Source organism: Sinocyclocheilus grahami, unplaced genomic scaffold (assembly GCF_001515645.1).
Source record: "Sinocyclocheilus grahami isolate Dianchi unplaced genomic scaffold, SAMN03320097.WGS_v1.1 scaffold383.1, whole genome shotgun sequence".
NCBI classification, from domain to species: domain Eukaryota; kingdom Metazoa; phylum Chordata; class Actinopteri; order Cypriniformes; family Cyprinidae; genus Sinocyclocheilus; species Sinocyclocheilus grahami.
The window spans coordinates 506359-517871 of NW_015505562.1; the positions used below are offsets into that span (position 1 = coordinate 506359).

General features: G+C 36.1%; 2 protein-coding genes across 2 annotated transcripts in view; both read left to right on the forward strand.

The window, feature by feature from the left end:
• The first annotated feature begins 1941 nt into the window (after positions 1–1941).
• On the forward strand, positions 1942–7121 carry LOC107549899 (immunoglobulin superfamily member 3-like). Its single transcript, XM_016231084.1, has 6 exons — positions 1942–1963; positions 2073–2441; positions 2762–3178; positions 3240–3419; positions 4684–5070; positions 5803–7121. The coding sequence occupies exons 1-6, from the start codon at positions 1942–1944 to the stop codon at positions 5991–5993; spliced, it is 1566 nt and encodes a 521-aa protein (XP_016086570.1). The 3' UTR covers positions 5994–7121.
• A 1134-nt stretch (positions 7122–8255) lies between these two features.
• The window catches only part of LOC107549922 (uncharacterized), a 9638-nt gene continuing 6380 nt past the window's right edge, over positions 8256–11513 (forward strand). Inside the window, exons 1-5 of the mRNA XM_016231107.1 lie at positions 8256–8582; positions 8957–9247; positions 9799–10044; positions 10156–10260; positions 10695–10757. Coding sequence (XP_016086593.1) covers positions 8525–8582; positions 8957–9247; positions 9799–10044; positions 10156–10260; positions 10695–10757 — 763 coding nt within the window. The 5' untranslated portion in view covers positions 8256–8524. The remainder of the gene's footprint in view (positions 8583–8956; positions 9248–9798; positions 10045–10155; positions 10261–10694; positions 10758–11513) is intronic.

An 11513-nucleotide genomic window follows, 5' to 3' on the forward strand; every position in this document is an offset into this window, starting at 1 on the left:
GCTGCTTTTTTGTCCTTTTTTGGAGCTTGGTAGAATATATTGAGAGTCACTTCTTGTCTGCTCAGTGTATCACTCATCTGCCACAACAATGTGATATGTAGGCAGCAGACAGGTAGGCAGCTCATAGGTTTTGGAACAGAGCCAGAGTCACACTGAAATGAAAACTTGAAGGCCAACAAAAAGAATTGAAGGAGAGGATGCTGAAGAAATGATGAAGACACCTAGTGTGAAAATATTTTTTAATATATTTTCTGTTGTAAATGTTGTATATACCAGTGGATTGTGTATAATCATGTTATTTAGCTAAATATTAGACATGATTTATTTAACCTTTTTTTGCCAAAATGATATCTATGGCATGATAATATTACTCTAATTTAGAAGCCGTTGTCCTCAACAGCATAGGGCAGGTGGGAGGGTATGATACTGTATGTGCCAGTATGTCACTTTGCTGCGTAGAATTTCTAATAATGCCTTCATTTATTAAACCCAGAATCAACTGTTTTTTTTTTGTGAACTTCTTTTAATTATTATTTTTTTCATACCACAAATGTAACAAAATAAATGTTTTGAGATTTTTTTATTATTTTTTCAATTGATTAAAATAATCTAAACATGAAACATTTTCTTGGCTGATTTCTTCCCTCAAAACAGGACTGGTACTTTTTTGTTTCGTTTTCTGTTATATGTCCAGATGCCTATATTTAGCTTACCCTATAGACATGTTTCCAACATTTTTTTAAATTACTTTCTTTTGTTATTCCACAGTAAAGGAAGTCATACAAGTTTGGAAGGACACAGAGATGAGTAAAGGATGACAATTTTTGGGTGACTTCTCACTCTTCAAAAGAATAATAATTATATATAAATATATTGAAAACAATATATATACAGTATATATATATATAGAAAACAATATATATACAGTATATATATATATAGAAAACAATATATACAGTATTCACAGCATCACTGAAAGAAGAAAAAACAGCAAAAGCTTCATTCTGTTGTCATGAATTCCCCACCTCAATTACGAATTTGACTTTTTGATTTCTTTTTGAAGCTGGTAGCACATTCTGATGGCTGGTAGGCCGTTGTGAAAAACTAGCTTGCTGCTGGAGCTGGTTTTAGACTGGCCAGCAGGGGGTGATCATTCCCTGGCTTGAATGGGTGCAAAAGTCCTAGTGGTTCCCAAACCTGTCCTGGAGGCCCCCCTGCGCTGCACCTTTTGTATGTCTCCCTTATCTAACACACCTGATTCCACTCATCAGCTCGTTAGTAGAGACTGCAAGAACTAAATTGGGTGTGTCTGATTAGGGAGACATACAAAATGTGCAGAGCAGGACAGGTTTGGGAACCCAACAGTTAGAGTATGCATGGATGTGCATTTTGAATTTCCACCAGAAATATTAGAACATTTGTGAACGTTTGTAATACTAATTTTAACATACTACAATTTGGGCCGCACTAATTCTAATTTTGAATACTATTTAGAACAGATAGTATGCAATTTGGGATTCAGCAATGGTCATCTTATGTGGACATACAAACCTCAGTGGTTCTACCATTGGAGAAAATGACGAACTTGGATCACGTGTGCCTTGATAACCAATCAAATTATAGCATTGGCATGACAAAATTTCTGTCAGAGTTGTATGAAAAATGTGTTTTGGCAACAAGAGATGCAGTTCTGAGTTGTTTTGTCCTTTTGACCCCAGGGTTGGGTTAAATGTTTGACCCAGCATGCTGGGCTTTTTTTCTTTTAAAGTTTAAAAATGTTTAAAAATATCTGCTGCTGGGTTAAAATGTTAAAATGAACCCAAAATGGGTTGTAAATGAAAAAAAAAATCACTTTAACACATGCAGAATGACTACAGTAACAACACAGGCAGCAGTAATAATGAAAAGCTGAAATTTATTGATAATCAGCAACACCTAGAAATGGACAAAAATACAGGCAGAGGTATAGTAAACACAATGTGCATGTGAGTGAGATGCAAAAACAATAGCAAATCAAAGTGAAATTTCTCTTAAAGGTTTGCTTTAATGATGTAATTCCTCTCTCCACACAGATCTGTGCAGTGGTCAGATTCAGGTCCAGATCCAGGAAGGTCCTCTGTATAGAGTGAAAGGATATCCCATCTCCATATCCTGTAATGTTACAGGGTTTACAGGCCCATCTAACCGGGATTTTCAGTTCATTCTCAAGAAACCAAATGTGGAATTAAATATGATCAGTACCAGTGACCCAGAGTTTGCCTACGGAATGTTCTCCGGTAGAATAAGAAATAAAGAGATGTATATTCAAAGGCTGTCTGGATCTTCAGTTCTCTTGACAATCAACAATTTGCTGGAGAATGATGCAGGTGATTTGCTCTGTGAGACCCTACACACAGGTGGTGCATATTACGGAGATTATGCTGCAGAAACAAAGCTTAATGGTAAGATATTTATTTATTTTGAAGGTTTGAGGGTTTAACGAGATTATCTGGCATTTTGAGATTATTGAAAGAGAAATCCATCCTTTTAACACCCATTCACATTCCCCATGTATCCCAAAAGAAGGTGACTGGCTATAAGCTATATTTATATTAAACACGACTGCATCAGCCATCAGTCACTGATGTAGTATCAGCTGGTATCAGTTCTCTAGATGCTGGTATTGGCATTGAAACATGCATATTGGTCAATAATTTTTTGTCACTTTGTTAATACATTTTCAATGCCAAAAAAGAAAAAAAAAAGACTGTTTTATCCGCAGTGATTGCAGACACCCTGGAGGCATCATACTCTGGCTCTCCCTCTCAGAGCTTGTCTGAAGGTGATCCTCTTCAGCTTGAGTGCCAGGTCTCCAGCCAGACTTTTCAACACACTCATCTGTCGGTCACCTGGTTTCTTCATGGTGAAGAGGATGAAATCCCCCGGCCAATCATTACTCTGGACAAAGATCTGACTGTAAAGCCAGGAGCTGGATTTGAGGATGGCTATCGTGCTGGTCTTATCAGCATGGATAAGGTGGAGGACACAACCTACAGACTGAAGATGCCTCAAGTGCAGCAGTCAGACCAGGGGAAGTTCTTCTGCAAAGCCATTGAGTGGATCCAAGACCCAGACCGTTCCTGGACACAGATTGCCCACAAAACCACCACAGCATGCAATGTGGAGATCAAACGAATCGGTGAGATTTATATTCTGTAATTTAAACCAGAGGCTCTTTTAGATTTTACACTGGAGAGCAGATCAGAGAAACTATCAGCTGTCCATTCAACAGCCGTCAGACACTCATTTCATTCTCATGGTGCCGAGAGCCAGCAAGCAACAAGAAGGACAGTACCAGTGTCAAGTTGATGCCTATCAAAAGGATGTACAGAAAGCCTTGAAGAACTCCAACCCGTTAGCTGTGATTGTACACAAACCTGGTAAATACAGTCTTTTATTCAAAGTGTATTATGTTGAAAAGATACATTCACCTTCAAATATTTTATATATATTATACTCAGTACCCTATCCCCAAAAACTGTTAAACTTACCACTAACCCAACCTGGTCACATTGTATTTTATTTGTATGTGTCCTTGTTACATATAATTGCACAGAATAAGTACTAATTTATTGTCATACTCTTATAACAGTTGTCTACACACAGAGAACCAGCAACAAGCACAGGTTAGACTTCTGAAGACCTACACCTGATACTTTCCATCTGGTTGTATTAAACTCTGATATAGGTGATAATGGAAGCTACCAGTGCAGAGTTAAGCAATACCAACTTGATTGTGAGGGCCAGTGGAAACAAATGGAACATGCCCAATCAGGCTTAACTTTTGATGCTGATTAGTGTAGCCATCTGTCTGGTAGTAGTCCAGTTTTGAAATACTATATTGGCCTATTAGTACAGCCTTTAGCTCATTTGTCCTCCTGATAGAATTATTAATATTTTCTACTTTATATAATGGTATTTAAAAAAATACATTAATATATTGCAAATAAGGCTGATTTATGTTAATATTAAGTGATGTCCATTTTAGACACAAAATTGTTTGTATCGACTGTTTTTGCTTTATCCAAGAAAAATAGTTTCAAACTGAATCATAAGAGAACCTTTGCTTCTCCCATAAACACAGCTTTTTCTTTCCTGATTTATTCAACATTTTTGAATGTATCAAGTGAGTCAATGATTCAATGACTCATTCATGAAGACAGTTATGTGCTTAATTTCTGAGTGAATCAGCCATTTTGAATGGATTTAATAAATGAATCATTGGCTTTCTACCACCTACTGGTGGTTTTAGTTTAATATTTAAAGTATAATTATTTTCCCCCCATTTAGTATTTCTATATTCAATTGATATTTAAAACATTAAATTCATGGCATCTCTGAGCTCCATTAAACAGTCTATGTAAATACATTTAAAAACCAATTCAGATGTAGCTACTGTGCCACCTCTACAGTGCAAAGATGTTTTTGGTGATACTGATATCATATATCATATGATTGGTAACAGCCCTGTGTCTTATTAATCTAATTGCATTTATTGAAAACATTTAAGAATTTACATGAAAAGGGGATGCATACAAAAATGCCCCAAAATATAAATTTAATCAATTTAAAGGGCAAATATTGCCCCTTGATGAAAAATTGAATTTCTTGTTTGACCTTTGATGTTGTGTTTAATTTAAACAGAAATTAAACTGCATGTTCAGAAGGAGAACCGAACATTTAACATTACCAATCATCAGACTGCATTCACCATTGACTGTGTCATTGACTCACAATCCAGTGATAAGTCTGTCTTTGAGGTCACCTGGTTCAAGGTTCAGGAGGAAGAAGGACCAGTCACCATCTTCACCGCCAGGCGTGACGGTACTTTACACAGTGCAATTAGCGATAAAAATCTTCTGTTTGGACGACCACTTGCCACACACTATAAACTGACTGTGCCACAGATCAACCCCACTGATATGGGGCAATACTACTGTCAGGTTGAGGAGTGGCTTCTAACTGCTAACACCTGGAAGAAATTTGCTTCAGATAAATCTGGAGAGCTCTCCATCTATGTTCACACTGAAGGTAAGATGTTCTACGTGTTTTTAACTATTTTAATCATTTCCACTAGGCTTTAGTCACTAAATTAGCCTGCTCACATCCCTTCAACCATACGCTAACCATAATTTCACAAAGTAGGACATGTTCCTGGAACAACATCCCTAACAGCCAATCCGATTTTAGGGTGAGGTCTAGAGCTAATTTTTGGGTCAGGCTTGGGTTAGGCATAGGGGCCTGTATACCATTCATATCAACCTCCCTTTAATTTTAAGAGTAGGTTATGGTTAGGTTAAATACTGTATGTCCATCTCATGCTTTTAGGAGCCTTCCTGCACCAGTAAAAAAAATGCTATTTTATTTAGCTTGCAAGAAAATATATACATACATACTGTTTGGCCAAATTATATACTGTACATATATGCACAATGCTGCTGTATCAATCCAATCAAGCCTTGACTCAATGGCCAAATATGTAAAAAGTACAGATAATCATTTTCTGATTAGGTGGTTTGTCTAAGGGCCTCCCTATATATATATATTTTTTTTTTTTTTTGCTGTTTCCAGAGTCTATTTTAGTGATATCTGTCATGTATGGATAATTCATGTGTGATATAAAAAACAAACAAACAAAAACCATACAGCACATTCAACCATTAAATCAAATGCATATACAAAACTATGAATGTTATTTTATAACAATAAAATATATTTTCCTTTACAGAAAGCAACAATCTAACATTTGATTTGTTTCCACAGGTGATTCTGAAAAACAGATAGACCCATTGGGAATAACATTGGCAATCGCTATTCCTCTGATTTGCTTTCTTGTATTGGTCATACTATTGTTGTTGAGAAAGGGCCACAAGAAGAAACCTGAACTGAAGAAGAAGAAAGACTGTCTGTGGGCTGAAAAAAATGGCCTTACTCTCGTGCCTTCTTGCGATTAGATTGTTGTTTTAAAATGCTCATGATCAGATTGCAGTTACATTTTTATCAATTATATGATTACATACATTCACAATAGTATGTAATCATTTCACTTTTAAGAAACTTGGAAAAATATTACTGTACAATAGGCCTATACGTTTCCTAATTTTCTGTTGACTGCAAAGTTACATGCAAAATCTAAAAAAAGCATTTTGGTTGCTTGTTTGATCAACATTTCATATCTAATCAACTCCTGACAAACATTTTAATTATTATTTGACATCACTCTGAGTCATTTGATGCTTTACTATAGGGGTTGGCAACCAGTGCCACGAGTGCCAACATCTTACACTGGCACATGAGCAAGACAGATGAATGTATTTCATTTAAAGTCCCTCACAGCTGCATGATAATCTATACTTTCAGTTTATCATTTTTTTTCATAGCCAAAGCTATAAATACTATTAATGTATGAGAATTAACTTGTGCCTGTAAACAGCAGCTCTGATAAACCATGTGTGCAACCACTGCATATCACAAACCACTGAAACTGCAGTGCAGGTTAAAGTAGCAGCTAGCTCGGTGCTTTCAGACAAGTACATTTTTCTTCAGTTGTGCTGCACAACTGAGTGGATGGCAGCTTACAGTTTTGTTGTATTTGATACTCTTAGCTTTGAGTGCAAAATAAGTTATGCTATCAGTGTTGACATTTTTCAGCTCAGTTTCTTTAAAATTCCACATAATGACAGTGACGGGTGAACTACAACATCAAGAGATTCAAAGTCTAGCTTAAGCCTGAAAATAAAATACTTTTAGGATTGAAATGTTTAAAACACATTTAAATTGTCTGACAATTGCTTCAGAAATATTTAAAATTGTGCTTTATTAATTTGTCAGTCTGCAAATCAATTAATCAAGTCTGTGACTGATAATGTTATGCTGGGATAACATGAATTATTAGGTTTCAACGTTGACAAAAAAAAACTTGCCAACCCCTGTATAGACCTAAGTCAGGGTAGATAGACACCATATTGAATTTTATGGATGAGGCTGGGAGGAATAGACTTACAGTCTTTACAAAGTTAAAGAACACGTGATTTTCATTATATACATTTTATACACATTTTTTTTTGGACTCTTTTCTTATATTGCACTACCCTACTGATAATGTTATGCTGGGATAACATGAATTATTAGGTTTCAACGTTGACAAAAAAAAACTTGCCAACCCCTGTATAGACCTAAGTCAGGGTAGATAGACGCCATATTGAATTTTATGGATGAGGCTGGGAGGAATAGACTTACAGTCTTTACAAAGTTAAAGAACACGTGATTTTCATTATATACATTTTATACACATTTTTTTTTTGGACTCTTTTCTTATATTGCACTACCCTGACAAGGTCTATTACAGTAGGTTGTCTTTAAAAGGCTTTTAAAAAATACAAAAAATTCACATAATTTTGCATTTACCGTGTAATCCACTTATACACACACCAAACCAACAAAAATAGTAATGCTAGGTTTAGGTTTGTGAATTGGTTTTGTACTCTGCTTCAAACCTGTACATAAATGTGCTTTTGTTTGTGATCAATTTTGAGCCTTTGCTTTAGAAATATAACTTGTCTGATCTGCTACCACACATGAATGATGTTTGTAAAGCTGTAGCTGAATGTTCATAATTCTAGAAATTCTCCCATAATGCAAACAGATTTGAGTCTGTGACTGATATAGGGCCTAGACCAGGGGTGCCCAAACTCGGGTCCTGGAGGGCCGGTGTCCTTCAAAGTTTAGCTCCAACCCCAATTAAACACACCTGAACTAATCAAGCTCTTATAGGCATACTAGAAACTTACCAGCTGGTGTGTTGAGGCAAGTTGGAGCTAAACTCTGCAGGACACCGGCCCTCAAGGACCGAGTTTGGGCACCCCAGGCCTAGACTTTTATTGACATCAGATTTGTATGCCATGTAAATAAATTTGCATATTTGTACACAATGTAAATGAATTTTCCTTCCAACTTGATGTTGGCTCTGTTGTCCTCGTGTTTATGAATGTTTGTTCACGTTATGTAATGTTTAAAGTCACAATGTAATAGAAGTGGTGACACAATGAGGTGTCAGTGGGGTTTGGTTACACATATTCTCCAAAATATCTTCTTTTGCGTTGAACAGAAGAAATAAACTCATACAGGTTTGGAACAATTTAAGGTTAAGTAATAACAGAATTTTCATTTTTGAGTGAAGTATCGCTTTAACAGCTGGGGTGGAGCTTGGTGTGACTGGATAAACAGGTCGTTATTTAAATATGAATGACATACCTTTTCCTTTGAGGAAGTTCAGGTGTGGCAACTTACAATAATGCAGTCAGAGGTAAAACTGTCACAGGCCCATCTACATATAGCCTACCCATTCATGTTTTAAAAACAGTTTCAGACTGATGCAAATGCACAAAAGCCACTCAATGCTAGAGTCTCACTACAGATTCCCTGAAGGTGGGTGGGTGGACCAGTTTTACCTGAAACAGCTGAGACAGTACGAAAGTGAAAGAAAATGAAAACGCTCGGGGAAGTATTTCATCTTTTCGTCTGTGTAATATTATCAAGATTCAGTAAGTAATGTTGTTTATAACTGACCATAGTTTTTTTGCATCATATTTTAGATGATATTGAAAGTTGAGTTATTTTCGATAATCTGTTCTAATCGTTATGGGTTGCATAACAAGTGCTTCAGAACATGTACAGGTTAAGCAAACATTGAATTAGACTGTATCCACAAATCCATGTCTTTGCTGAAGTATCCTAATGTTAAAGACAAGGCTGAAGTAGCAGCCAAAATTGTATTTAGGACCTGTTAGGAAACAAGCTAATACACTATTGCATTGAGGTTATCGTTTTCAATGTAAAAAAACTTGTGTTGATAACTTTTAGATGAGTATGTTTTAGATGTTTAACCTTGCAACATGATCTTATAAATGTTATTCAGATGCTGTAACTTCTATCATCTATGTTGAGAATGGGAAGAGTGTGACTTTAGATCCAAATGTACAAGGAAATCCTGAAGACATTTTGTGGACATTCAATGGTAACAAGGTGGCTGAACATGATTTGAACGAATTTCAAGAGTATGGTCAATTTAGAAGAAGATCAGAGATTCAAATCACTACTGGGCAGCTCTCTGTTCTTCGCATGACCAGCCAGGACAGTGGGATTTATAGGTCTGCAATACAGATCGATGGAAAGCTTCAAAATTCTGAAAATGAAGTTCAAGTTATTGGTAAGTGCCTTTTTGCAATGGAGAATGAAAAAAGACACCAATATTGTTGGTTAGTAATGTTGGCTTGGCTGGCATATCCGCATAATCATGCTGCTCGCCATTACTAGCATGCAATGGACACTAGCATGCAAAATACTGTACCAACTATGCTGGTTTTTCAAGAGCCTGAGATGCTGCCATATTCTGTTGATGAATGTAATGAATCACATTGTGATGGTATAAACATGGTTTAAACAATAAAAGTTCTAGACTTTCCAAGAAGTCACTTTTTTAACCAATGCAAAATAAGCAGCAACAATAATACTATTAATAGTATTACTACTAATAATAATATCAAGCTGGACTTCTATGTATGACAAAAGAATGCAACAAAACATAATGGGTATTTCTGAGAATTTTACACTAAATAAATATGATTAACCATCTTAAGCCCAGCAAGTCTACTAGTTGGTATATGTTTCAAACATTTCAGCATCTTGTAGCCATGTTATTTAGCTTGAGCGTGTTTTTATAAAAACATATTTTTCCCGTATTCTCTATGTTTCCATCAGATGCTGTGCAGGAGCCTAATGTGACCTGTATACTGAACAATATTACAGAATCAAAAACACTATTCTGCTCCGTTTCATCTCAGTTCCAAACAACCTTTGAATGGACTGGATCAAATTCGATACAACACTCTGGACAAGAACTTCATATCAGCAAGGAGGAGAAGCCTGATTCAGTCTTTACTTGCACTGTGAAAAATGAAGTTAGCCTAAAGAGCACCAGTTTTGCTTTGAAAGACTGCCTCACAGGTCAACTTCATGCACATTACAATAACTTCTGGCTGAAGTACAGCGTTTATGATGAATCTGGGTTACGATTATTTATTGTTATGTTCTTGTAATTATGTATTCCACAAACAGATGAGAATATCATTCTACCAGTTATTTTAGCCACCATCGGTGCTATTATCGTGGTGATCTCAATGGCTGTTGCCTTTTACTTCATTTGCCAAGGACGAAATAAGGGTAAGACATATAGGTGTTCATAACCTCAAAATATGTATATGATATGGCTTTGAGTTTCCCAGATGTGCAACAATAATGACATAGTTTTCGCCAGTTAGATTCAAGAAGATCTGGGGCCAGTTGCATAAACTTAGCCACCATGTTAAGACTGTGTCTTAAGAACTAGTTTGACCAACTAGCAGTTGCCAAAGGGGTAATCAGTCTTACTTTTCCAGTACAAATAAGAACAATCTACCTTTTCATAACTGAATTAAAAAAGTTATGGCCAGTCTTGAAGAGAAAAGAACAGGTGACTAACTTTTTAAGACTAGTCTAAAGAGTTTATGCAACTGGTCCCTGGAGTTAAAAAATGGTCTTTATTTTGTGATCTTTGATTTGCATTTTAATTGATGCTCTACAAATGTTATTCATTAATTATCTTCTGTGTCATTTAGCTAAATATCGCACACAACAAAATGTGATAAAAATGTATGGATTATCAGGGACAGAAGCACAAGGTACGTTTAAAATCACAACTTTTCACTACTTTGGAGTTTTGAATCTGAGTGTTCAGACCTGTGAAGCTCTGGTTGACATGCAGCATATATACTTGTCTATTTAATGGCAGTGCATAGTTACCATTTTTAAGCTAAAAAAAAAGGTGCAAAAGTGTAAAATAAACAAATCTCATGTGATAGTTAGGTTCACATATATTTGGACACAGGCACAAGTTTTATTATTTTAGCTGTTGACCAAAACATATTCAAGTTACAGTTATATAATGAATATGGGCTTAAAGTGCACACAGCTTTAATTTGATGGTATTCTCATCACAATTGGATTAAGGAATTACAGCTCTTCATCATGTACATCCTGCCTTTTTCAAGGGACATAAGTAATTGGACAGTTGACTCAAAAGCCTTTTCATGGACAGATGTGGGCTATTCCTTCATTATTTCTAAATGAATTAAACAGGTAAAAGTTCTGGAGTTGATTCTAAGTGTGCTATTTGTATTTGGAATCTGTTGCTGTGAACCACATCATGCGGTCAAAGGATCTCTCCATGCAGGTGAAACAGACAATTGTTAGGCTTCAAAATCAAAACAAATCCATCAGAGAGATAGCAGGAACGTTAGGAGTGGCCAAATCAACAGTTCGGTACATTCTGAGAAAAAAAGAACGCACTGGTGAGCTCAGCAACATAAAAAGGCCTGGACGTCCACGGAGGACAACATTGGTGGAAGATCGGAGGATCCTCTCCATGGTAAAGAAAA

Excerpts from the sequence above, each read along its gene's own strand:
- LOC107549899 (XM_016231084.1), top strand. The coding sequence starts at position 1,942 with ATGGACAAAAATACAGGCAGAG. Across the intron at positions 2,442-2,761 it reads TGCAGAAACAAAGCTTAATG|TGATTGCAGACACCCTGGAG; the intron begins GTAAGATATTTA and ends TTTTATCCGCAG. Across the intron at positions 3,179-3,239 it reads TGTGGAGATCAAACGAATCG|ATCAGAGAAACTATCAGCTG; the intron begins GTGAGATTTATA and ends ACTGGAGAGCAG.